Source organism: Zonotrichia albicollis, chromosome Z (genome assembly GCF_047830755.1).
Source record: "Zonotrichia albicollis isolate bZonAlb1 chromosome Z, bZonAlb1.hap1, whole genome shotgun sequence".
Classification (NCBI taxonomy): Eukaryota; Metazoa; Chordata; class Aves; order Passeriformes; family Passerellidae; genus Zonotrichia; species Zonotrichia albicollis.
This window is the reverse complement of record NC_133860.1, coordinates 2,152,920-2,180,420: the sequence shown is the minus strand read 5'-3', so window position 1 is coordinate 2,180,420 and position 27,501 is coordinate 2,152,920. Positions and strand designations below refer to the sequence as shown.

The 27,501-nt window shown below is 39.0% G+C and overlaps 1 protein-coding gene across 3 annotated transcripts in view; it reads right to left on the bottom strand.

The window, feature by feature from the left end:
- Nucleotides 1-1,259: 1,259 nt before the first annotated feature.
- The window catches only part of SMC5 (structural maintenance of chromosomes 5), a 48,344-nt gene continuing 22,102 nt past the window's right edge, over nucleotides 1,260-27,501 (bottom strand). For 2 of the 3 annotated variants that reach the window (XM_026795089.2, XM_005489645.2), the window contains 13 exons: nucleotides 27,348-27,442; nucleotides 27,019-27,151; nucleotides 25,972-26,145; nucleotides 25,673-25,842; nucleotides 20,978-21,101; nucleotides 19,676-19,798; nucleotides 17,463-17,588; nucleotides 16,731-16,826; nucleotides 16,278-16,382; nucleotides 15,947-16,066; nucleotides 12,999-13,178; nucleotides 12,814-12,909; nucleotides 1,260-10,120 (listed from right to left, as the gene is read on the bottom strand). In XM_026795089.2, the coding sequence (XP_026650890.1) occupies nucleotides 9,986-10,120; nucleotides 12,814-12,909; nucleotides 12,999-13,178; nucleotides 15,947-16,066; nucleotides 16,278-16,382; nucleotides 16,731-16,826; nucleotides 17,463-17,588; nucleotides 19,676-19,798; nucleotides 20,978-21,101; nucleotides 25,673-25,842; nucleotides 25,972-26,145; nucleotides 27,019-27,151; nucleotides 27,348-27,442 (1,677 nt within the window). In that variant the 3' untranslated portion in view covers nucleotides 1,260-9,985. The remainder of the gene's footprint in view (nucleotides 10,121-12,813; nucleotides 12,910-12,998; nucleotides 13,179-15,946; nucleotides 16,067-16,277; nucleotides 16,383-16,730; nucleotides 16,827-17,462; nucleotides 17,589-19,675; nucleotides 19,799-20,977; nucleotides 21,102-25,672; nucleotides 25,843-25,971; nucleotides 26,146-27,018; nucleotides 27,152-27,347; nucleotides 27,443-27,501) is intronic. The other variant, XM_014268911.3, reaches the window with a different exon arrangement.

Genomic DNA, 27,501 nt, shown 5'->3' with positions numbered 1-27,501 from the left:
TGAGAGGAGGGAAGGGGCCAGGGAGGAGGGACCACCTCTTCCAAGGTGTGCGTTGATACTGGTGTACGTACATAGGACTGGGCGGTCTGGCCTGTGCCACCACAGTAGCATGACCCCAAAGTCTTTGTGATTGCTGTGTCATGAACATGTTTTGTTGAACAGTGTAATGCTGCTTGTATTTAGAGTCTGTCGAGTAAAAACACTTTCCGAGTCACATAAATAACTCAGATAAAAACTCCATAGCACATTGTAGAAGTGGGTTTACTTCTGTGTATCTTCTGCGTTTCTGCACTTAAAGAGACTATTAAGAGAAACATTACATATGTTACCAATAGTATATGATTGATATACTGAGATAAGGTGAATTTATACTCAATAAGGCCCATTAAAGTAAATAGGTATTTTTAACTTTTCTTTGTATTAACTATACTTTTGAATATCAGCTGGACTTTTCCAGTAAAAACATGTATGTTTCAAGAAAATACTTAAAGCAAAAAAATCCCCATCAAGAGCTCAGTAATTTTCTGACTGTGTGTGTATTTAGCTCTGTTATTCGCTTACCTGGAAAAAAACAGCTCAGCCTAGATTATGTGGCGGGCATGTGGGAGCTGAAGTGTATGTCTCTCATATGATCCCATACTTTACTTGTCAGTAATATAGTACTGTACTACAGAAATGCCACTAACAGTGCTTTATTCTGCTGTGGTTTGTTTGAATGGGTGCACAAAGCAGCTACCATCTTTACAAACTGCTGCTTTTTTAAAGGCTTTTTCTCTTCCTACACTTGCCTTAAAGATTTATTCTCTTCATACCATGGCCTAACTCCCTTGGAGTCCTATGGGAATTGTGTGTGCTTATGGAGAGAGTAGACCTTTTCTTAAAAGCACTCGGATAATGGAAACACCTAAAATTGCTGTAAGGAGCTCTTTGGAAGGGCTCCTGTATCTCTTGATTGATCTTTCTTTGGAGTATGGGGGAATACCACAAGCTAATTTGAAATATAGAAGGTGTCTTGCAATATTCCTTTGTGACATAAGCTTCTCTTAGTACTTTGTACCTGTGTCATGCATGACAGGTCAAATGGTGATAAAAGCAATGTTAACTTTTATTTTAAAGCTATTTTTTGGTCTTTAAAAGGAGCAGAAAGACCACTGAATGAAAACTTTTAGATGTGATCATTAGTGAATATTTCAAATTTTTGTATGTTAAAAGCATGAAATTTAAGATGTTATCAGTGGTATACTTTTTCCCCTCCCCAGCTGCATAATGGGGGAGAATTCTGTTTACACATTATTTTTTTCCAGCAATGTTCTTCTGTTTGATTTTTACCCCTTCCTCCAGAAGAGGAAGGGGAGGTGCAGCCCTACTAGAGACTTAGGGCCAAATTAATTTTGTGAGTATTTACACTGAAACCCAAAGTGTCTCCACTGCAGATGAATTTAGGTCATCTTGTAAAATTTTGTACATAAAAGATCTTGTTAGCACACCTGCAATTACAGTATCTTATTGTTTTATCTGATAAAAAGCTTGCTTCCTAGAAACAAACATAAAAAATTAACTCGGAGAGTAGAGTGTTTTCCTCTACAGTTGTATATGGCTTTCAGCATTATAGAAATCAGTTTGCATACTGTGTTTTTACCTGTGTAGTTCATGATAGATTTCGTCTATGTGAAGAGAACTTCTTTTAAAGCATTGGGGATATTGAATAGTCTAGGGAATAAAAAGGGATGTGTTTTCTTCAGTGAAGACATCAGGAAACCAAGCACACTTTCTACCTCCGTTTCAGCTTTTTGAAACATTTATTTTAGAAACCAAACTTTAATTTCTCGTATTCAGATTGAGTCATAGGGACATAAGTTCTTTGTAATAAAATCTGGTAGTGTTGGTATTTTTATTGATCAAGAAATACAGAAAGTATTCGGCTTACCAGTACTGTTAATGCTGCCTTGTGGAGTAGGGTCAGGGCCGTGAGCAGCCCGATGAGATTCAGAGGTGCATCTTTATTCATCTTTGTTGTTCTCTCTGAAGATCAAGCTAGATTTCAAGTCTCCGTCCTGCAGTCTGGATTGTTGCCATTTTGTGGGACAAATACAGCACTTGGCAAATTAAAGCCTGATCCTGTGAAACACAAGAGATCCTCACATCCAATCAACCACAACTAGAAGCCACAGCTGATAAGCAGCTCCTAAATCAGTATGTAAATGTTTTGGTCACTTAGCTACCAGGATTAACTGATATATGGAAGTAAATGGCCAGCTTTATAGTATCCATGTTGTGTATTTGGGGTAGAATGCACACTTAAAGAAATGTTCCTGCAAAGTCTGAAATAGGCGGGAGGTACTTTAGTCCATGGGACAGTGGGACATGCAAAGCATGTGTCACCACTGCCAGTGACAAGATCCTGTTTCTGAAAAAAACCCTTCCTAAATGGTAGTGTATGCTGTATTTCAGCATTGGACAGACAGGATTAATGTGATTCATTAATCTCTAAGAGAATGCATTGGGAATTACCAGGTTTGGGGATATCATTGTACCGTTTTGTTAATTTGGTTTGTTTTTTTGTTTTTTTTTTTTCTTTCAGTAAAAGCAAACAATGGCTTTAACACCTAAAACAAACTGCAGGTTAGATCCTTGCATCTTGAAGTTAAGTTTTGAATAGTGTTGCAAGTGTTGGAAAAGAAAAGGAAAATCAGGTTCTCTAATACTGTATGTACTTGTTGTACTATTTTGGAAGTACTTAATAGCGCTGAAGTTAGGACAGCTCCTCTCCTTGATTAAGAAAGTCCATTAGTATAGAGAAGTCATGGATTTAAAGGTATAGCTATATAACATACTTCTTGAACTTTCTTCATGACCGACATTACAGATCTGTTTTCAGCTTGCAGATGGACTTAGGCCAGCATACACCAGACTGGACACATACTTAAAAATGCTGTTCTACAAACCAGTGATCTGTAACACTGTAAAATACCAACTCCCAATAGTTTAATCAGTTTTATTTTTGTACAGTATTCGTATTCTTTATAAGTTATTTTGCTGTCCTGTTTTGTAAATCACATGAAATTGTAAAAAAAGGAAAAGAAAAAAAAGTAGGCATAGGTGTTTTTGTACATATGTATATATATATTGTCCAAATAAAGAAAAAAGGAATAAAAAATCCAAACTTGGTCTTGAATGACTGGAATCAAGCAGTGGTCATGTAAACCAGCCTCAGTGACCACAAAAAAAAAAAAATACTGCACATTGTGAAATTCATAGTTTGAGCAGTGTGTGAACCAGCTTAAAAGGTCTTAGTGTTGCTAGTCATCATTTGGCTTGGATTGTCTTTCTCTGCCTTTCCAGTGTGTTTTCCCAGGCATTCCTTCTAGAGACAAAACTTGCACTCAGGAAGAAGTGTCCCATCACCTGCATCCTCCAGCTCGCTAGAAGTCTGTCTCCCACTGCTCCTTGGCCTTTGAGCTCAGAGTGGTGCTCTCCCTCACACCACGCACCTGCTCTGTGAGCAAATGATGCTGCCTCCACACTACTGCCTTGAGCTTTCCGTGGCTTTGGAGGATTCACTGGTGTATGGAGATAAAGAGCATCTGCTTGGCCTCTGAAAGAGAAAGGCAAGGTACCCTGTGCCAAAAAGCTCCCTGACATGCACAGTCATGGACATCACAGTCACTGAAAGCACCCACTTACAGGAACTTAACCAGGTGTGTGGGCACAGGGCTCAAATATGACTGCAGGATGAGCCCTGGACCCGAGGGAACATGCCATCTTCCAGCAATGCAGGCAGGGACAAATGGTTGGAAGATTGTCATCTGCAGCTGGAACAAAACTTGTAACTAGCTTCCAGATTTTACTCAATGCTGAATTGGAGTTTTCTCTTCTTGTGTTGGATGGCTAGAAGACAGATAAAAAAAACTCAGCATAATGTTTTTTCAGCTTGTCATTGATTTTATGAGTAAGGGACACAGAACTGTGGCACTGGCCTCATTCCCTTGCAATCCCATCATAAAAGATTTTCCACAAATTTACCCTTCTTTATCTTAAACCTTTTAATATTTGGTTTTAGTGCTGTAATTTGAACAGCTACCAAAATCTGCCTAGTGTAGAGGAGGCCATAGAAGAATGTTTCCAACCACTGAGATGCAGTACATTTACAGAGGGGTCTTGCCTCGAGTGGTGTAAATTCTGACTAGGAATGGGTACATCATGCAAAATCTTGGGTGCACCGCAGAGGCGTTGGCATGGGGTAGTGTGACCCTGAACTAGACCTGCTGATTCTGAGAGCAGTTTCTACAAGGTTGTAAGGGTATCCTGTGCTTTCAATTCTCCTCTCTGCCAAGGACAAAAGAAAGGAAACATGCCACAAAACGTCTTAACAGTCTAATGAAATGCCTGCAGAGTGGTTCAGGAAGCTGCATACAAGGAAGGCTGGCTTTCTGAATCTGTCAGCTGGGTGACCTGTACAATTTTGATCTCCACAGGAGTCTATAACAATGTTGTTCAGCATCCACACTTCAAGGGCTGAAGAGTCTGTGAGGTTTTATTAATGCACCAGAGCTCTGTAACAACCACTGCTTTCTCAATGACTCTTGCTTTGGAAGCAAGACTTTCTCGTTGAGCTCCTCACACTGCTCAGCCACATCGGAAAAATTTCTTCATCAGTAACTTAATGCAAACATCTAATTGTCAGAACACTCCACTTACTCAAGTACTGTTTATGGAACTCCCTTAAAGGAGAGGAAGCTTTCCCAATGGGAAGAATTTTTCAGCCACCTTTCACTGCCATGCTGTCCTCAGCTAAGAAACTCTCTGGCCTCTAAAACACCTCAAACACTTCCACAGGTATTGTGGAAATCTTCCCATTTCAAGAAGAGAAGATCTTGACTGACATAAGTTCTAATCCTTAGCAGACATTTATTTCTGTATGATTACACACAGTATTTTTCTGGCTTATCCATGGCTTATGGGTAAAAAGAGTCCGTATTGCTTTCAGCTTGTACTTTTGAAATTGCTACAACTATTGCTGTATTTTTAGTGGCTTGTGACCTTCAATTCATAATTAATAAACATCCTATCACTTTTCATATCGAACACCATCACTGTCTGTTTCGTAATGCCTACTGCTTCTTAGGCCACATAACGCCTGTGTGTCTGCACAGTGAAGCACGAGGTACAAAGGAAATGGAATGAATAAACCATAGCACAAATGAGAATCACTGAGTACATAAGGGCAGTTCACCATTACAAGACCCAACAATGCCCTCTTGGGATTCAGAATGCGTGGAGAAATAAACCAAAGGTGAACAGAAAAGTTTTGGACTTTCCCAATGGCTTTTTCTTTCTCTTGTGGCTAATGGTCAGGGACCAGAACGACAGCAGCAGAAGTTTCAGAAGACAGAGATGTAAGGTTATATTAGAGCTTCCCAGAAGCACCACATACAGCCATGTGGGCTCTTCTGTTGTTAATGACTGCTTTGGTGACTTTGAACAGTGTTCCCAAGGAGAAAGCACATTTTAAGGGCCTTTGAAAACTCATGCATAATTGCTCTCTCAAAAAATACAAGGGAAAACCACAGTTGTATTACTAGCCTGTGCAATGCTGGTCTGCTTTCCTGAATTGCATGAAATAAGCCAGGCCTCTGCTTTCCTGCATTGCATAAAATAAGCCAGGCCTTATCTAGAAGCTAAACTACACTCAACTCTTACATCTAATAAGCCATATTTCTTAGGCACATCATTTTTAAACAAACACTTCAAGGGGGACAGCCTTACTGTAAATTTATTCAAACCAAAATAAAGGATTCTCCCCAATATAAGCTACTGCGAGGATTTTTAATGAACGTACTGATTTCTGAAATACTGAAGCTTAGGGAATTGCCATGCACACTAGCAACTCTACCACTTTAAATATAATAGGCCAAAGTCAGTACATTTTATACAGCAAAGTGCATTTTAAATTCTACAAAAATTCTGACCAGAAAGTCCTTCATGGACAGTACAGCTCAGCTCAGAAGCAAACATAAAGCAGAATCAGATTCTTCACTGCTGGGGCCCACAGAAAACTGTAGTATTAGTGGCTTTTCACCTGAACAGTCCTTTAAGCTTCACCGCAGGACGACAAAGCAAGGCTGGTACTCTTGGTGGTATCTGAGATGTCGCTGCACTCCTTGTACTGATCATCTGCTCTGGATTTGCACCATGTTTGTAATTCCTCAGGGAAATGAACAACATAACCAACAAAACAAGTAAAAATCCCACAAAAAAACCCCAAGCCACTAAAACAAACAACAAAAAACCTGCAAAACTCAACCATCCAAAAAAACCTTTATTGTCCATGAAAACCTATTACCTGACCCAAGCTGAGGTAAACCACTGTCAATGGATTGCAGTTAAGGTCATGCTGTGTAATGTTCACAGTCTTTGGTTACAAATTGGGAAGGGGGAATTGGACATCTTTCCCCTTTAAATTACATGATCCAGATTCTTTTGAACCGTCCATGTTCATGTTCACATGTCACCTGTGCACTCTTCAGTTCTCAGTTCTTTTCTATGGCTCCTTGGAATATTCTGCCACCATTTTCTGAGTTATCATCCCTTCCCTTTGTCTTGCTTCCTGCAAAATCAACTTTGTCCACCTCTACGCATGGCTTCTTATCCCCAAAGAAGTCTGTCATTCCTTTCCAGCTAACTTGCCATGTTCTCATCACCATGCTTTCCAAAGAGGTCAGTCTGCAAGCAACTTGCTCTTCTATGAATACACAACAAGAGAAAATACTTGTCAAGATCTCATTTAGCTCTGGATGCAGAAATGACAAGTGCAACACCATGTTTTGAGACCAACACACGCTGTTGTTGTGGGTTAATCCTGGGCAGCAGCTCAGAGCCACACGCGCACTCTCCCCCTGTGGGATGGGTCAGAGAATCAGAATGGTAAAAGTCAGAAAACTTCTGGGTTGAGATAAAAACAGTTTAATTTGGAAAGCAAAAGCTGTGTGCACAAGTAAGGCACAAGGAAGTCATCCACTACCTCCCATCAACAGACAGGTAGGTGTTCAGCTATTCTCCCAGAAAAGCAGGGCTCCACCACACAGAGCTGTTACTTCAGAAGACATAGCTCCAAACACCCTCCTTCTTCCCCTAGGTTTTACTGCTGAGGACAATGTCACACAGCATGACATAGCCCTTTGGTCAGTTGTCCCACCTGTGCCCTCTCCCAGCTTCTTATAAGCTTCTTGTGCTAGCAGGACAGCACGACAAACAGAAAAGGCAAAAATGCAGTGTAAAGCACTCCCCAGGAGTACCAAAAACACCCCTATGTAAGTAACCAACAGCATTCTAATCACAAACTCAAAACATAACCCCATACAAACTTCTATGAAGAAAATTATCCCAGCCAAAACCAGTACAACTGACAAAAAACCCCCACAGGCCTAGTTGGGGTAACAAATCAGCAGAAGATAGACTGGACAACAGGGGAATTACTTCCAAGAGTAACCAAGGAGCAGATTAGTGGAGAAAAAGCGGAGGAATTTGGTGGAAAGCATGAAGATGGGAATTGGTGTCAGAGGATTACACCACTTGGCAAGAGCTGAGCCACAGGAGAGGCTGATAGGCTGCTCTAGTGCTGATTTTCACCTCTCTTACTTCTGCCTCTACTGTTGCTACTGGTCCTTATTTTTCCATGCTTTCCCTGCTGGCTTTCCACACTGCTACAGTCATGTCTGAAAAGCTTTCAGTGGCTAAAAATGTTGTCCTTCTGCACTCACCTCCCCTCTCCCTACTAGTTCAGCCTTGTCAGTGGCTGAAGTTAGCATCAAAGTAAAACGAGGTTATAACAACTACTAGATCAGCCCCTGCTACAAGAACTGCCCTTCACCCAACCTACTGCAACACGCAAAGGACACTGTATCAATGAGCCTCCCAGAGGCACGGCTTTTGGCAAGCCTAGTCTGGGCGCAATGGCATAGAAATGTGGTGCTTTTCAGATGTTTAGGCAGGAGCAGGTGAAGAACGTTTTTTGGAGCAGAGGAGGAGTTAACTCACTTCCACATATCCTTTCTCTCACAAATCATAGTGTACTTAATTGTGGTTTTATTCTTAATTAGCAAGGTATGGAGGGGAAAAGGGCTTCCATTACAAAAAGTTCTAGGAAAAGTAATTTTGGACACTGTGTTTTAGTGCGTAACAAGTGAAAATAATAATTCTGGCTCAGTTATTTACAGAGAAGCTAGAGCGCCAAGGTTCCCCCTCCCCTGCTTCCCATGCTGTAGCTCTTCTGTCAGACACCTCCCATCAGACACTGTGCCAATCTGTTCTGGTTTAGGAATGGCACTCCCCAGTTTTTGCCCCCTCAAGACCCTTCAAACCAGACACCACTCTCTTGTTCAATTTATCCCTCCCCCTGCAGGGGGGGTGTGTGCTGGAGAGAACTGGAGGCACAAAAGGCAAAGATCACAGGCTGAGAGATAAGAACTATTTACTGTAAACAACAATGAGACAGGAAAACAAACAGTAACAGAAAATTTTGAAGACTACTTCTAAAACCAAGAGCTTTCAATACAGTGGACAGACAGACAAGCCTGTAGCCTCAATTATGTCAAAGATACTCTGGTGCCCAAATTAACTCTAGATCACAGCCTGAGTTTCCACACTTTTGTATCTTCTGTTCAGTACATGTGTTGGGACACTAATCATCACAGAAACTGCTCATTTCACAGTCACACAATTCCACTGACTAACACTGGCCTGCAGTAACAACAAAGTACTGCACTGAGGGCTCATCTTTCAAAGGAACAGTTACAATACTTCCTCTTTAATAACTAAAACCTGCCAGATTCCAGCTCTTATTTTGTAGTGGGTTATTTTATTTTGAATGCATGAATATCAAAGCCTGAAATACCAGTTTAACTAGCAAAGTTAATTGCAGGATGCTGTTAAGAAAAACATCCACTGAAAGCAGATACCAAATTGCTGAATCTTACTTATTTAATAGTTAACTTAATAATCAGGACTTTATTTTAGGTCTTCAACATGCTGTTGTAATATACATTTCCAAATGCTTAACATAAATGGCCAACACTCCTATTAAACATTTTTATGGCTTTCCGTTGAAAAGCAATTGACTGTACAGTCACTCCAATGCAGCTGACCCCTTGTAAAATCCTCCTGGGGTTTAAACTTACATGTCAAATCTGCAGCATTATTTTCTCTATCACCCAAAATGTATGAAGTTTTACTTAGAAAAATAAACACACAAGAAGTTATATATTGCTTAGTTTTACTTCTGCAAACTCACTAGGCTCACTGTTTCAGGAAGACCTGGAATTCTGTTGGCCTCCTTGCTAAGAGATTTGCAAGAAAACCTTATCATTAGAGCACTACAAAATGACATGTTACTATATTTATTTGTTACTTTTGAGACAAAGTATTTCCTCAACAATAATATATTCATATAACAATATGAATATATTATATTCCTATTTCAGGTTTATTTTTACAAAGCAAACCATTACAAACCACTCTTTTTCTACAGATCACCTGAAGTAATTTTAAGAAATAGCATTTCAATAGGGAAATGGGACAATACCTACATCTGAGGTAAAGCAAAATTATTTACCAAAAGCAAATTCCAATTTTCGGAAAAATATCCCCAACTTCTAGAAAACCAACAGTCACAGAATAAGTCCAGGATAACCTAGAAAAATTACATGCACTTCTGATGTTGCATTAGCTGACAGAATATAAAAAAAAAGGAAATTTTTTATTTACACCTACAATTGAGAAAAGTAGGTTATCTGGAGAAAGTGATCACTATGAACGACTTGAAAAAGAAAACCATGCATTTCAAATCTGTCAAACATCTGTGTAAATTATAAGAACCAAAGTTCACAATCATCAATTTTTTTGAGGGTTTTCCTCTTTGACAATTTCTGAATTCTTGAAAGCCAGATGTTTCAATAAAGATATATAAAATACTTCTGTAGAATTAAGATTAAGTCATGCATGAAAGGCGCCGTTGCCGTTTCTTGAAGCGCTTTAGGTTCCATTTGCATGTCTCCAGCATAAAAGGCCCATTGTAGACAAGCAGCACAGTCATCTTGTTATTGTAAGTGAGATTCTGCAGGAGCTGGTGAAAAACACAGAAACAAAAGTCAAAATAGCTAGATGTTCCCCATTATCTAAAAAAGCTGAATAAGATCTATGAAAAACCTGAGATCTCAAAAATATCACTAAACTAGGATTACAACTTGAGAAATGAAGTGTATTTGTTCCAAGAAACCCCCTCAAAGGGACTCACTCTTCAGCCAATTTCCATGCGTGGCTATTCTTATTAGAGGAAAATTTTCATATCTAATCTGCACCTTCTTGCTGCCATCGACCTCATTGCTTTTTTACTGTATCCAGAGAATACCTCCACTCCACTGTGGGCACAGAATAATCTTTTTCCCTTTTTTCCCCAGGGCAGGACAGGTGACAGTAATTCTACCCAAGTAAATCTATGTCTCTTTTTAGCCTTGTCCTTCTCTGAGCTAAGCAATTTCCATTAGTGGAAACTCAGAATGATCAAAATTACTTACAAGTTGCACTGCTACGTTCTGGAGTAAGTCCAGCGCCTGTACTACTTTTCTGAAGTGTAACAGCCAAAGCTGGATACTTACGATAATCCAGACTGTGCCAAACACAAGCCTAGCAGACAAAGATGTCATGCAAACCACAGATTATAAGCAGTGCTCAGGATGACATTGAACAATTTACCTGCAACTAATGCTCAACTTGTCACTTCCCTCTGCCCAGTCATTTAGGCATTACACCAGATGCTGTTGTTGATTTTTCTCACTTAAATACAAATTTTTTGTTTGTCTGTACTGAAATGAATCCTGGTTTTGATAAAATTTACCTAACCTAAGATTATTCAGAATTTCACTTTACAGCGAAAAAAGGATTAACTCCCAACATGGGAGTTATTTGTATGTTTAATAAACAAAATGTTTCACCGGATTTGTATTAAAAATACTAATTTTCAAACCCATTTCTAAGAACATATTCAGTTCATCTACTCACTATGACAGCAGATCACAACTACTCAAAATACAGTATTCCCAATCAACTTTACTGCATAATAAATTATACCACTTCCCTCTGCAGCTTGCTTAAAAATACAACCACAGGAGGTGTCAACACAGTGAAAAACAGGGTTGCAGTTTTTCCTGTATCCACTGGGTACACACATGGAACTTGGCTTGGTTAGACAAACTGTCACACTTTCTAGTAAGTGGTGACACATAGCAGGGGCTCAGGAACTGCAGGTAAGCCATGAAGAGTAGAGTCTGGCTTTCTCAGCCCACCCTGTGCAGCCTTTTTAATGATCCTCTGACGCAGCCCACACAAACACTCTCAATCAAGTCAACCTTTACACAATGTGCTCTCTCACTAACTTTTCTTGTGACAGGCTATTGCAACTTGTCACGTCACCTGCTTATGGAGGAAAGAGGGAAGGAGGCACTTCAGCCACCTCTTCATAACCCTGTCTCTTGTTGCTGAATAATGCTGCAACATAGTCCTCAAGTTCCCTATTACCATGATGCTGACTTTTTTTGGTTTTTTAAAGTTTGGAGATTTTTTAAATTATGCTCTCTCATTTTAATTTTGATCTTTCTGGTTAGCTCTGCAGACTCAAATTTTGCCTGTCTCTATTCTTAGTAATTTGACAACAGACTCAACTTTCACAACAAACTCTGGACCCCAGACAGCAATTTTCTGCAACTCCTTAAATTTGGGAAGCATTAGTTAGTTGAGCTATCTTTCAACATCCAGATCATGCTGTTGTCTCTCTAAGCAGGAGAGTGCATGGAAAATCTGATTCAATAAGAATCACAAGAAGACAAAAGGGAATAGGTAACACAGAGCAACAAAGAAGTAATGTGGTCAGGAAACAACCAAACTGCAGGGCGGTAAACATACTGCAAGATCAGAAGGAACAGCAAGCATTACCTTCCATCTCCTTCCAGTAAGGTAAATGCTATGAGGGGGCCTTACTCAGACCCTTCCATTGCTACTTACTGAAAAAACAGGACATATCAGCCAGATTTTCTAAAACACAGTGTATAAAGCGATACAGGAGTGGTTCAATGAAAACCAGCACACTTACTGACTGCTTGCCTCCCTGGTGTACAAGTAATATTTACTGCTCCAGTTTGTCTTGGATCAAGCTCAACATAACATTAGTCTCTGTTAACAGCACAGGTGGACAGCCACCTTATTTACCCCTTTCAAGACTTGGCACTGCATCACTGCATGACTAGTAAGTTAACTGCCTTTATTTAAATTTTGACTGAGGAGTACCATTAAACTGGTCACTCTCAGAGCACAGATCTCATCTTTTCTGGGCCTCTAAATCTCACATTAATACAGGAAAATTATTCAAGTAATCATGTGGGACTCCTCTAGTTCTGATGTCAGCAGCACTAGCCTGCTCCTCCTCCAGTGTCCTCATCTGACTTGTCTGGAAGTTGGTTTCTGTTACAGTCTGAATTTTGTGTTAGACAGAGGCACTACCTTTTACAGCCTTTTCCATGGTAACCCTGTCCACTGGTGGCTAACACATGATACTTCCACAACTCCAGAGCAGGCTTCTGAGATGAGCCTTGGTCTAAGTTGTCTGAATTCTTGCCTGACTGTCCTTAAAATGGAGTATTTGTCCATTAATCCAAATTTCTTAGGTAAAACACAGGTAAGTTATACAGTGTTTATTGGTGTATTATCATACCAAATTCCATTCTCCTACACTTTACACTTCCTATTTAATTTTCTGCCACACACCTTTGGTGTAATGAGGAAGTACTGAGATGTCCTTTTTTTACAAGCAGTTTCCACAACCATTTCAAAAACTCTTCTCTCATTTGTTGGATCCATTCCCTGAAAAGAAAAAAAAAAAAGTCTGTTCTCTCCACTATGTCATAAGCATCTGTACACAGAAAGAGCAATACCACACCATTGATTCTCACCTGATTTATTTCATCAACAATCCTGAAGGGACATCTGTTGAGTTCTTGCAGCGCCATCAGGTATAACATAGTGGAAACAGTTTTCTCACCTCCACTATGATAATACGGAGTCAATTCATGAAGTTCAGTGCTATTGTGGAATTTGACTCTAATGCGAATTCCATACTTCTCATACTCCTCCTGTGAAAGCCAGTACCTTTAAAACTAATTTTCTTTTTATTATAGCTTATTTTACAATGACATGCAAATTACAGGGCATTTAGACAAATGTACAAATGTACAAAACTACTCAGGATCAACTTAAAAATCAAGATATTAATTCTGGTTCATCTATATATATTAATCCTATTTCATTTGTTTTCCTTAATTATTCTTTTCCTCCATGTCTACTTTTGTTACAGAATTTCCTTTTCATGACCATGATTTATTAACTCCTGTTAAGAAAAGTTTTTATATGCAGTGATAACATCAAGAAGAAAATAAAAATCTTGAGACAGAAAAAGAAGAAAGTAATGCCCCTATAAATCCCATTAATTAAAAAAAAAGCCTTAGGATACTATCAGTTTGAACAGTAGAGTAATGGTGTGTGTGTAGGCTGTGTACCCATCTGAACCTGTTTAAGTACAAGCAGTTCAAAATCCATCAACCACTGCTGTCCAAATGCAGGACAGCCATTTCCTTTTTATACTTCAATGGGAAAACTACACACAAGGATTCCAGTGCTGGCTTTTCTTTAACAGGAAAGTGAAACTTGGCAGCAGCCTCAGCCAATGATGCAAGGTATCAGGATAACAGATGTGACTCAAAAGGACCATAAAATGAAATGCATTCATGCTTAAGATGAAAAAGAAATCTCCAGAGGACTCTCTAGGATTGCTGAAGTTGTGTTCAGTGGCCACTGAGTTCACTTGGCTGGTCAGAGCATGATACTAACAACATCAAGTTGTGAGTTCAATCCCTGTATGGGCCATTTATTTAAGAGCTGGACTTGATGATCCTTCTGAGCCCTTCCAACTGATTTGTTATTCTGTGAGTTGTTCTGACTACAATTTCACATAAGGAGAAATAGACCCCAGAATCTAAGGTCTCTAAGCGCACTGTAATTTCAGATGCATTGGCAAAAGTAGGTTTGAAAAAGTGAAAATAAGGCTAGCAAACCAAATGAAAAAGATTGCTGTGAGACACAGCCACAATGGCATCAGTCAGACCTTGACAACTGCCACACAGTTGTGTATTTTGAATACCCGTTTGTATAACTGAGAGATTTTCCAAAACCTGACAAAAATGATGCTCAAAACTCCTTGTAGTGAATCGAGGAATGTGAATGTTATCATAGCTAGCAGTACAAATTCTGGCTACTGTGTTACCAAGGGAAGTCAGACCGTTCCCAGAGGAACAGAGGCTTCTGCTAGAACTTTAAGAAAGAACCCAGTGGAAGAGGCCTCTGGGACCAGAGCCCAACCTGTGACTGAACACCAATCTGGGAAACAGACCATTGGCACTGAGTGCTCTGTCCAGTCATTCCTTAAGCATCTCCAGGGATGGTGACTCCATCACCTCCCTCCCCAATCCACTCCATGTTTAATCACATTTTCTGTAAAGAAGTTCCTCCTAATGTCCAATTCCTCTTATTATCCAATGGTGACAGCAGGTAGTGTCACCAAGGACATCCACAGACCTCGAGATTCCTATAAGGCAGACTAACAGAGGCTTGAACTTCAGTGTCACAGAAATATCTCTAATAAAAAGTAAGTCAACCTCAAGAGTCTCTCTCTTCTTATCTACAGGAAAGGCAAAAGATTCTCCTGCAGAGAACACCAAGGAATGCAAACTTGAGAAGAGATTATTCACCCTTCTAGACTGTAGCCACTGATTCCTTGAGGAAGGAAGTGTTACTCACTGGCACAATACTGCTAGCTAATCTCTTAAAACTATTTGTGATATCTTTGCTATAGAAAAGCAACACCTTCCAAAGAAGAGATTCAGAAAGGTACTCCACACGCCTTTTGCTTTTAAACAGCTTTACTGTTCCTTCTGTGTTCTCTCTTTCAACCTACTTTTATCCAAAACAGAGTTTTTGTGTAATACAGATCTGTCGAGGTAACTGTCAAAAGACCTGAAAAGTCTGTGTTTTAATGCTCTATTTTTTCATATTACTCTTCTACAGGTAAACATTTTTATGTAGTTCATATAAAGAGCCTTACCAGTCACTCTTCTGCCCTAAGTAATAACTACCACTGTTATTTTAAGAAAAGCTGCTTGAGTAAATTATAACAAAAAAAAAAGTCAGAAAAAAATTGTGTTAAATTTCACTACTGTGCAGTCTATGTGTTAACATATGAGAATCTTGACATCATCATTTCAGTGATCAATTTAAAACGAACTACCAAATTTCCCTCTCCAGTTCACTGCACTGAATACTTCTCCCCAGGTTCTACTGATGCTTTAAACTCTTCACCAGAGGTAAACCCTACCTATAAAAGTTACAGAGAAGGCAACAGGATGGGCCAAATGACAGCTGCTTTCAGAACACATAACTGCCCTCAGACTCCGGCAGTAACTACATGTAGAAGCAAATAAATTCAATGCCTAATAACAGAATATTTAGATGATAATAAAGGACAAAAGTTGGCTGAAAATTCAGAATTAAATAATGAGGTTAATAAATCTGAGTAACAGCTATGTAAATACAGTGTTTCTAACCAAGCTTTGTAAGTTGCAGGCCGATTTCAAAAGCCAGAAGGTGAAGTCCTAGTCATTTGGATAAAGACCCACTTGCCTTCAATCAGACTGATAAGTCTGTTCTAGTACACTGAAAGTGTTGAGTAAAAGTTCAGTGCTTTTAAAAAAAACATATCCACAGGACAACTTGGTTTTTTTTCTCTAGCAATATATGATCAAAACATTATGCAAGAAAATATGCATGTTATATGAAAAATCAATCATACCTCATTTTCCTTATGAAGATCAATTTCACCAACACACTGCATAGAACTAAAGAACTTACTGAACTTTTCATTAATTTGTTCAATCATCACTTTCAAGAGGTTTATCCATTTTTCTTTGACCTAAAAACAGATATATCCATGTAAAATCAATTTAAGGCCTGAATTTTCCCTTGGAGATAGCATTTACACTGAAAAAACCATCGTAATTAGGGAAGTTAGCATCTCCATTTACACTCAAAACAATCTGTAATGTTACCATTTATTTCTGTCCTTACACTCTCACAAGAACATAGAATTATAATAATGAAAAAGTAGTAACTTGAGCTATTACCTGTGAAATGTTTTGCTTATAGTTATTCAACTCATTTCTCTTTTCCTCTAGATACTCTGTTAACTGCTGTATTTCTTGTGTTTGCTTATTGTATTCTTCAACAACCTGCCAGAACAAAAAGCAAGCAGTCAGCAAAATATTTGCTAATTGTAACTCTGACTGTAAAAATAACACACTGCATCAATACTGTTCAAACATAACTGCAGACTACTGCACTGCACACTAAACAAAACAGATTTCTGATTTTAAGCAAGGAAACAGTAAAGCTTGGTTTCTCTCAGATTATTGCAACATCTTTTTTTTTAAAGAACCTACTTTAAATCAGAGTAGATGCAGAATCTGGCATTTACAGCACATTGTTCATACTGTCTAGCTTATTATACTGAAATATCTAGCAGAAAGTGGGAAACAAGTACAATGTGGGTAGAGAGGGAGGGAAAGCAATGAACATACCGAACTACTGAGGCCTGTGAAACAGGAAGCCCTGGTTTTCTCTTCATTCAGAAAAGCATCAATTTCCTCCAATGTGTCTGGAAGAGTCTGAAAAGCCTACAAGACAAAGGACTGCACATGTTACAAAGCAATACTAATGAAGGGCTCAAGTTTTCTTAAGAAAAAAAAAAAACAACTGGATAAACCATAAACTATTTTGTTACTTTTAATCAGGGTGTCAGATACTCAAGATTTAACATAGCAAGATTCCCCCACTAACTATTCTGGACCGAGAAAGAAGGTTGGAAGGTTACATAATTAAGATACATAATCAGTTGCTCTTCAGTCGCCTAAAGTGTGCAGGCACAGATACTCTGAGATTCAGTGTAAGACATGGACTATGCTAGATAAGTCATGCAAATGAATACTCCTGAGAGGCTGGGTTCAGAACTCAGTTCTTTGATGTTGCTCCATTAGAGCAGGAAGGTAGAAAAATATGGCCTCTCTTTATTTCTGTGAACACAAGACTCTGGATTTCAATTGAAGTCACAGGTCTAAATTTCTCTCCCCTGTGCACAAAACAAAGTAGTAGTCAAAGGGTATTTCAGCACTATTGCAAAGGTGGTTTAAAAGGCTAATGAGAGTAACAGAAGTACACATAATCCTTTACTAGGAGCCTTCTAGCAAAAAAAAATACATTGCAGGAGAAGTCAGAAATTCAAGAGATGCATGAAATTTTCTTTTTGTACATACAACTTTAAATTCTTCTGGAAAATCTTGATCTGGACGCAATCTGCAGATGTGTTGAGCCCGTTCCAACAGTTCCCTGCACTTGTCATAAAGATATTGCCTCTTACTATCCAGTTCATGAAAACGTTGCTGTTAGAAATATTAAAAGATATTTTTAAAAATCACCACTATCTTTTTTTTTTAAGTATTATTGTGGATTTCCAGAGCTAACTCTAGCGCACTAGCAATAAACAACATCTGAAACAGAAAAAGTAGGTGAAACCAGACTATTAAAATATCAAAACAATTTGCTTCAACTAACCAAAACTCATTATACATCTCTGCTCATCAAGTCAACAGATACCAAGGCAAACGGATCAAAACCAAGTTCTTCAGAAATAGCTAAATTTCTTTTCTTTCAGCTTAATAAGTGTGCCTGTAGATTCAAGAGTTATCTTCCCAAGTTTTACTGTTGTGTACTTCAGCTAAATATAGGAGCCCTCCAGTGGTGGAAAAAATTCAGTTTTCATTTGAAATCACACAGCTAGAGAAATACTTGTTTCACAGATTTAAAAATAGGACATAGACATTGACAGTCACTCACAATACTTTCTGTAACTGTAACTGATTGTTATTTACTAAATACAACATAAGTGGTAATAATGGGTATGATCATTTGTGATCATCTCACACAAGTTAGTTACCTGTTCTCAGCAACTATAAACTCAAAAAAACCCTGTTCTTCCCTCCCTCTCCACTAAGCACTACACAAAAGATCTTTGCATTATAGATAAGCATTTCACAATCTCCACAAACAAACTGTAAAAATATTTTTCTATACTGAGTTGGTGCTTTCAGAAAGGTTGGAAAACTTTTAGAAGAGGCCTTTTCTAGATCATCTCTTCTACTTCATGAAGTCCATTGCAGAGGAGGGTTGCAAGGACTGGCATCAGAGCTGTACAGATAAAACAGTAAAGGGAGGACATCCCCCCTTTTCTTTCCAGCCAAGATTTCACGTTATACTGAATTAGCATAAATGCTATTGTACAGCACAATAGTTACCTTCCACTGGATATCCGCATATGCCCTGTAATAGTTTTTTGGATCCCACAAATTTAAAAGTCAAATGGCTTCATCTGAAATATTCTGACATGATAATGAAGGCAAAAGATCCTGTGAGAGTCACCCATACTTTTTTCCTACAAGAAGCATAAATTTTATGTATTTGATCATTTTCAGAGCCCAAATCAATTCTGAATCAACTGAAGTGGGGAATATCAATTCTCAATTGTATAAAGAGCTCCCACTTGAAGGGAGGTCTGCAGAGCTGCATGAAACAAGAGTTCAAGTTGATCTGTAGGCACTTAAAATCTGAAACAGATTCAATATTCAACAGATTGAATATGCCTGATCCAAATTATGGTAAGTAAAATTCTTCAGTGAAAAGGAAAATATATAGTTGGCAGGAGAAACTTCAGTATGTGACAGAAAAACTAGAAAGCAACAGATATTTGATGTTAATATCAAGCATGTACTAATAAATGCACTGACAATTCAGCAAGTCAATTTTCAATTTTCACTCAACTTTGCCAGTTTACTGTCAATGCCCACATACAAAATAAAATTTAGACAAATATAAATACACAAGCTTTGATTCCTTATTTTTTCTATATATTAGAAAGTATGTGGCAATGTTCCTGTTGGTTTCTTGAGGGGGCCCCAATGGGACTCCACTTTACTCACATGCCATTCACTAGGAAGGAGGCAATTTTTAAGAATTATCAGAATGTTACAAATCACAAATCCTGTCTACCAATCTGACCAGATATCTAACTACGTACCAGCCCAAGCTTCTCCCTAAATGATGAAGATGTGTGCAGAGACAACTAGAAACATTACATGAGTTTCCCAGCAACAATACACATTACTGACATGACGTTCATGGCTTTGTTATACAAAGAAGAGTTTACACATTTCTTACTACAATAAAAGGATCCAGGATAAGATGACTAAGTGGCACATTTTCACAGCAGCTTAGCTGTCTTAACTGAGGATGGCAAAGCTAGTATTCTGCTTTAAATGAAGAGGCTGAAGTCAAAGCACAGAAATCAAGGCTAAATATTTAGCATTACTAACAGCCATTTCTAAACAAAGAGAAACATCCTTTTCAACAACATAAAGGCTTCCCAATGAGACATTTTCATAGTAGATATCCCAATATCCATAAATACTGTTACCTGTGCAGCTCTTAGCTGTACAGTTCCTGCCTTGTGCTCTGATTGTAGTCTGTTCTTCTTAGCAGTCACTCTGGTCATCTGACAAGCTAGATCTACTTTGATGACGTTCAATGGTATGATCCTCTACACACAGGAAAAGAAAGTAGGTTTTTTTCACCAGACTCAAAACTGATATAATAATCACTACTTTAGAAAATACCCATCCTTTTAGTCATAGCATACAATTTCACACTGTGCTCAGGTCATCAATACTGTTGTCAAATTCAATGAAAAGTGGAGACCCAAGTTCTTAAAGAGGTGCAGTCCACATGTACTTTTAAGTATGTACAGATACATATATAATTTCCACCAAATAGATATAAATACACATATGTAGATATATATACACGTCTACTTTCAACCCACAATTTTACATCAACCCTCCCTCGCCCCATTCTCTTTCCCTTCTCACTATATACTACCATGTGAAATGTAAGAGCTAAGGCCATCTCAATTGTTACTCAGAGAGAATAATCCAACAGGTGGATATCAGTGGACATCATATGCCACACAGGGAGGGAAAAGGTCAAAAATAAACACAAAAGACATACACATCTTGTAATGACATTGCAGCTGACTGACAAGTTGCACAGAAACCCTTATATCTGATGTCTTAATTGTAACAGCACATGACAACTAAACAAGGCTGTGTTTGGGCAGTTACGTAACAGACTTTAATGATCACTAGAACCTGGTTTCATGACATTGACATTAAAACGTTTGGGCTTTATTCAAACAAGTCAGCCTCAGCAACAGTCCAGAGGCTTCAAAACCATCAACTCATTGTTTACTGTCTAAAGGGTAGCTACAATTAGGCCATTGAAAGCAACTGTTTATCATGTCTTTATGATCAGCACATAAATACAAATTAATCCTCTCCCTTAACGGATGGAAAAAAGGTTTCTACTGTAGACCTAGGGGATCTACAAGATGAAATTTTGAGGGTGCTAACATCTGACTACAGTGGTGAGCTAAGGTTCTTCATTATTTGTCATTTTAACACAAAATTTCTACAGTATGAAGGTGGGCAGAGGAAAAAGTTTGTTCATTTACAATTCTCTTAAGCAATTTCAAAATAATTATCAGAAATACAGACTTAAAAAAAATTAGGAGATGAAAAATGGAAAAAGTTAATATTATTCAATAATTAGGAAAGCTAGCTTAAAAACACTGACGGTAACAAATGTTGGAGGCTTCCCACTTAAATTACAAGAACTGGACTCTTCACAAAAGCGGAACACATACCAAGTTAAAAATACATACCTTCATGAGATGCATCAGTTCAATAACAAGTTCTGCTTTCTGTTTATTTATTTCTTTGATTTTTACATCTGCCAGCTGAAATTCCATCTCTAGGTCAATAGCATCTTGTTCCAGCTGTCTTAAACTATGGGAGGAATCAATATTTGATTCATCGTCATTAAAAATAAATCATACTAAAAACACAAACATTCCTACACTTGATGACATACCAACAGTTAGCAAGAATAGGAATTTATAATCATAAACATTCCAAACATACTGGAGGCATTCCCAGTCTATGCACTTTAAATCAAAGAAATACAACAGACAAAACAAGTAGCAGTTAAAGAAATTCCACTTTTGGCCACCAACAGCATCATTGTGCAAGCACAGTCCTTTACTTCTGTAAATTTCAAATCAGAGAAAAAGAAAATCAGTGTAAGGAATGAACTTTTCTTCTTCTAAGATCTCTTTGTAACAATACAACACAGGTGAGTTAAGGAAGTTTACTTAATTCTTGTTACATAGTCTAGCCAAAAAATAACTATATCCTCGTCTCAGTGAAGAAAAACAGAGTTTTCACTTGTTATAGAGCTTCGGAACATGGAAGAGGAACCATGATATTTAGTGAGCTGCAAAGCATTTGGAGATTTTTCAAAACTGCTGAACAGGCCAAGAGGATGATACAGAAAACTACAAACTGGTCATTCTCACTTCGATCCCTGAGAAAACAGTAAAACAAGTTCCTTCAGGAAGCAATTCTAGGGGCATAATGGAGAAGGTGATCATGGAGATTCATCAAGCATTTACAAAGGGCATGCCATACCTCGTGAATCAACTGTAAAACAATGGGGTGACGGAGACCAAGCCGTTGCTACTTACGTCAATTTTAGCTTCCTGTTAGGGTACCTGACAGAAGCTCACCTCCACACATATAGAAGAGACCACGGAAGCTGCCAGAAGTCCAAATAATACCCTGCATCTTGGCTACACCCAGGCCTACCACATGAGCCATGAGCCCATGAAATGCCCATCTGCACAAGCTCAGAGGAGCACAGGGCCATGGGAGCAGATGAGACTGCAAATTCAGGACTCAGAGAAAGGGACACCCTGTCCCAGGACAGTCTCAATACCAGTGTCCAGGTGTGAAACCAATCAAACTAGTCAACACCCAAGGCCCCCTTTGGACTGAGGAGGGTTGCCTTCTTGCACCACAACTGAATCACAGAATTGGTTGGGCTGGAAAAGACCTTAAGATCATTTAGTCCAAACACCAACCTAACACTGCCAGATTCTTCACTAAACTATGTCCCTAAGAACCACACCTACAGGTCATGTTACAAACCAAAAAAGTAACTGAAATAAACCAAAATTCCAGTCTTCCAGGCAATGATACAGCTCTCATGTAATTTCAGGCTCTGAAATGCAAAAGTAGTATCTGAAAATACTACTTACATGTCAAGTAAGTCTACAGGGGTATCACACAGAAAATGAGTGAACACATGCCTGTCTGTGACTCCAACAGCAGTCCCCTACCTTAATTTAAGTGGTGGCACAACCTCTGGCAACAGCTCTCCAGGCAAAGAGACAGTCACACCACCATTCCAGCTTCTTTCCTCTTTAAGAAACCACTTATTCTCCACTGATTGCAGTTCATCTGGAAACCCTGTGGTTTTGTGGCTCTTTCACATTTTAATGGGCATTTCTGTTTGCATTAGCAGTACTGGGAATGCACCAAACATGCCACAGTGTATTTGTGGGATACTGAGTAACTCAAATTTGTCACCGTGGCTGAGCAGCCTCACTGCTGGCCAAGTCCTGTGAAGATTCACCAGGGTTACCAATTGTTCACTGAAGCTCATGAACACATGGATATCTTTTTGAAGCAGCAGTGTGTAAAAATTATATAGAGGAGACAAAATGGTGTTCCTATTTATGATATAGAAGATATCTAAATAAAAAAGTAATTATGTAACATAAGGAGATGTCTTGTTTCTGACAATTTTGCTGTTATCTCAGTAGAGAGTGCCCTGAATCTTTGTTCCTAAAGGCCAAGTCCTCCAGCTTCACTAGTCATCAATTCAGTGTCAAAAGAAACCTCAGTCTGTAGAGGGTAACATTACTCTCCCTGACTGAAGAGTCCTTCAACCTCTGCAGTCAAAAAGCTGCTATCAGCTGCTGTCACTGACACTCCTCCCAAGCTGTTCAACCCCCAGCCCAGTCCTCTGCATCTCCTGTAGAACAGCATAGTGCTGGACATTGTGTTATACAATAAACATTATGGGATCCAGCAGAAAAGCACAGGACTCTTACTATTACATATTTAGGAGGGCAAAAAATGTGAGGAAAGGGAGGAACTAGGTAAGTTGGAGAATAACACATATAGAAAAACAGAGGAATATGAGGATAAGAGGGACAATTAGATGTAAATAGTGGGCTGGTTGCTACCCTTGTCCAGCCATACCCAAGTGGCACATTCACTTTTTACTCAACTCCATTCATCCCTCTTTTCTTGCTTTCTACTCAGGCACTCACATGTCTGGAAGTCTAAGTGCAAGCAATTGTAGTCAAATCACAAGTCAGAGGGAGAAACCTGCTTGTCTGTGATGGCTGCGCCTGGCTGGAGAGACCAGAGCAAGTGTACCATGGGATGATGTGATTGTCCTTGCTGCCAGCACCATGGTACAAGTGTGCAAGAGAGTGTTTGATCCCTAATAAAGACCAAAGCACACTAGACAGTAAGTGGCGCAGGAGCCAAGACAGTAAGCGAGTCACTAAGAGTGACACCACAGGAAGAAATGGCTACTGGAGGATCAGCCTGGCTGACACAGACTGCTGCCGCATGCATGTGCTTACGGGTAAGATGACAGGAATACTGGCTATGGGGAGCAAATTGGGGGAGTCGTGGCTACCTCTGTATCTCTGAGACAAAGACCACAGAATGAGTACTGGAAACTAGGGAGTCACAGCCAGTTTGGCATGCAGGCACACATAGGCGAGGGAGGCAGTCTCTACAGGCCAACAGGGTTTGCATTTCCAGGTACAAGTAGTTCAGGAGACTGAGGTCTAGGGGTACTGACTGTGAAGATTCAGAGTGTCTGGAACCAGCTGCCAACAGGATCCACATTGCGCACCGATATGCACAGACAATGCACCTGTGCATATCTATGGGTAATCTCATGTTGCTCAGACACAGTACAAACATGAGCCAACCACCAGTGGCTCTGTATGACCACTGTGCAGTGTGTAACTACATACACATAAGCTGTTCAGATGTGTTCTGTTGTGTGTCTAGTGGGAAGTCAGGCTTAGCCCCACTACTGGATTCATGCGGGAGGAGCATTAACCTGCGTAAGCTTCACCTTCCTCTCAGTTTGCTGGATCCTGACGAATTTCTCTCATTTTTTGAGTGCTGTGTCCCACCCCACTCATGCATTTGAATTTCAAGACCACAGTCTGGATTAATTGAAGACTAAATAGGTAAAAAAATGTGGTTCAATGGCGACTCTTGGTTTGTTTTCTCTTGTCCAGAAGTCAGTACCAAGGATTATGTTCCGGATCCTATCCTGTTTAGAACTCCTTCACTGGCACATGGAAAAGCAAAGAGAGGGCCCTGCTGATAGGTTATTAGACACTGAACTACTGGGAGGGAGCAATAAGCCTGCTGTTCACAGAGGTCTACTGAAGCTGGGGAAGCAGTTGACAGAAGATTTGTAAGATTCAGCAAAGACAAATGCAGAGTCCTGTCCTGCGAACACAGTGGGTCTGGCAGTACTATAGGCTCATGACTGACTGACTGCAGCAAAGTTCTACAAAGAAGAACCTAAAGCACTGCTGGACAATGAGCTGTGCATAAGCAAGCAGTGCACCCTGGCAGCAAACCAGGCTGTATGAATAGGAGCACAGGCAAGTTAAGTGATTTTTTCCTCTCTGTTTAGCGCTGCACACAGTTTGGACCACTGTGCAAAACCCCAGAGGGCAATCAAGATGGTCAGGGGCTACAGCACACACTCTACAGCACAGGATGAGGTGCTCTGTTTGTTCACCATACACAAGAGACTAATAACAGCCCTGTATCAACAGAAACCACTGACAGGATGGAACAAAGTTCTCTTATGAGGTACACAGTAGAAGAATTGATAGACAGTGTGCCTAGGTTAAAACAAGAAAGGTCCAAACTGGATGTTAATGTTGTCTACACTGCCTACTGGGAGTGTGTGCTTAAATGAAATACCAGTTGAAAAATGCCTTGACTTCACGTCTTATAACAAACAGCAACAGAAAAACCAATTGCAGAGACCCACAAAAACAAAACATATGTAATGAATGATACTATGCACAACTGGGGCCTTACTCAATCCCTGACATGCTTACTTAGTACCATTTATGCACACTATGGCATTATCTAGATATGTGCTACAAATTTAGAACAATAATCTAATATTTGAGTAAATACGTGCAGTGATATTTAACTGGAATCCTATGATTTTATTACAGAAAATCATCTGGAACATTGCTACATGTTGTCTCAGATACTGTCATAATTTCTGAACACCTTCCTTGTCTTGATTATCACCTGTATCTAATGCTCAAATACTGGTTACTTTTTAAGGGTAAAAGCATGCTGTATTAAGAGAAAACAAAAATATCTCTGCTTTTAAAATGATAACATAGATATTGTAGATTTTTTCATAGATAACATAGCTTGTTTCCTACCTATCCTTCTTCACACCAATTTTTGATTCCAACAGCCTCCTCTGGTTTTCTCTCTCTAAAAGTGCCTTCTTCTCCTGCCTGAGTTTATTGTCCTTGAGATCCAGAAGTTTCTGTCTCTCAAACAGTGCAGTCAAACGTGCATCCAATGACTTTAACGTATTACTGATATCCTGAAACAAAAGAAAATGCAACATCAGCATCCTCACTGTATGCCATACTAACATATGGAGACTCTGCTTAATGCATGATAAAATGGCTAAAAGTTCACAACATACACAGTTACAGAAATACATTGGTACCTGTCGCTGGTTTTCCAACTGTCCTCTTTCCTCTGTATCCACTGAACTAGTGAGATACTGTGCATCCTTCAAGCACATGTTACTAGTGACGGTTTGTTTTGTGTAAGCAGATATTTTAATAACATATCTTTCTTCTGCTGTATAAATTTGCCTCAGATTGGTTTCCTGTGTGACCTAAGATATACAGAAAAATATTAATCTGACAAAAGCATTATTGAAGGCAATACTTTTCAGAACAAGGAATAAGTGTGATTGATAAACACAGTAAAAAAACTTCAGCTTCTGCAGGTCCTACTTATTAACAACCTTTGCAAAAAGATGCTAAGTTTAATGCAGCATTACACTTGTAATTCAGACTGGTAAGCAAAGAACTGTTGAGATACTTTTGGAGTACATCGCCATAACTAATTAAACAAATCTGATTGTCAATATAACACAGACACCAATGAAAAATTGTTAGCATTGGTACTGCATAGTGAACAAGGATTGTATTTACTTCAGATACCTAACATGCTGCACAGGTATCCCGTGTAACAAAGAAACAAAGTACTAAAGAATTAATAGATGAAACCATAAGGTGAGCTGTAATATATTAGTCAAGCAAATGTGTCTGTAGGAGAAAAGAAGGCATAAAAATACCAGAGCTGCTTGTCTTACAAGCTTCATATCAAAAAGGATACTATAAATAACCAAATATTTACCATAACTCAAGATACATAAAGGTAAAATATGTCCACTACACCAGAAATAGCAAAAAGCCTCCAGAGGATAAGTTATATTTGACTAAAAATGTTGCTCAGTTTATTTATGCAGCATCAGCTATATTCTGTCAATTAGGCTTAGCAAATAATTAGGCTGACTGATTTTGTTAAAATGTCTTGCAATATGTTAGCCCATAATGAACTGTTCCCACTTCTACAAGGCAAACAAAAAGGGTAAATAAAATTGCTAAAGCAATTTTTTGCATTCTCCATGTTTACTTGCCAAACAACTTCCGAAATAAAACTCCACACCACAGGTGCATTTATGCTTCTTCAGATACTTTACCCTTTCAATCATGTCTCTGGTCTTCTGTGTTCCCACAGGAACATCATGAACATGGTACTGGTAACAAAGGTAACTCATCACGGGAGAAGGCGCATCAAATAACTCTCGTAAATATGAATAAAATCCGTATCGGCTGGAGAAGAGATAAAGTAAGCATCACAAACCAAATTCAGCAGGTAAGCAAGCTGAAGTTACTGAAGGGTCAGAAAGAAGTCCCACTAACCCAGAACTAAACTGGTGATAATTTGATTTGCATAAAAAATTCTAATATATAGCAACAAAACAAACCCACTGCATTTAAAACAATCCGAATACAATCAGATACATACTGTAATTCTTCAATAGGTCTGGATGGTAAAATTTCAGCACATGATTTATCAGGCGCACATACAGCATTCACTCTTAGATTCTGACGATCACGCACCTATATTAAGATTATATTAGATTATTTGGTAAAGTCCAGAAAAATAAACCATGTGCAAA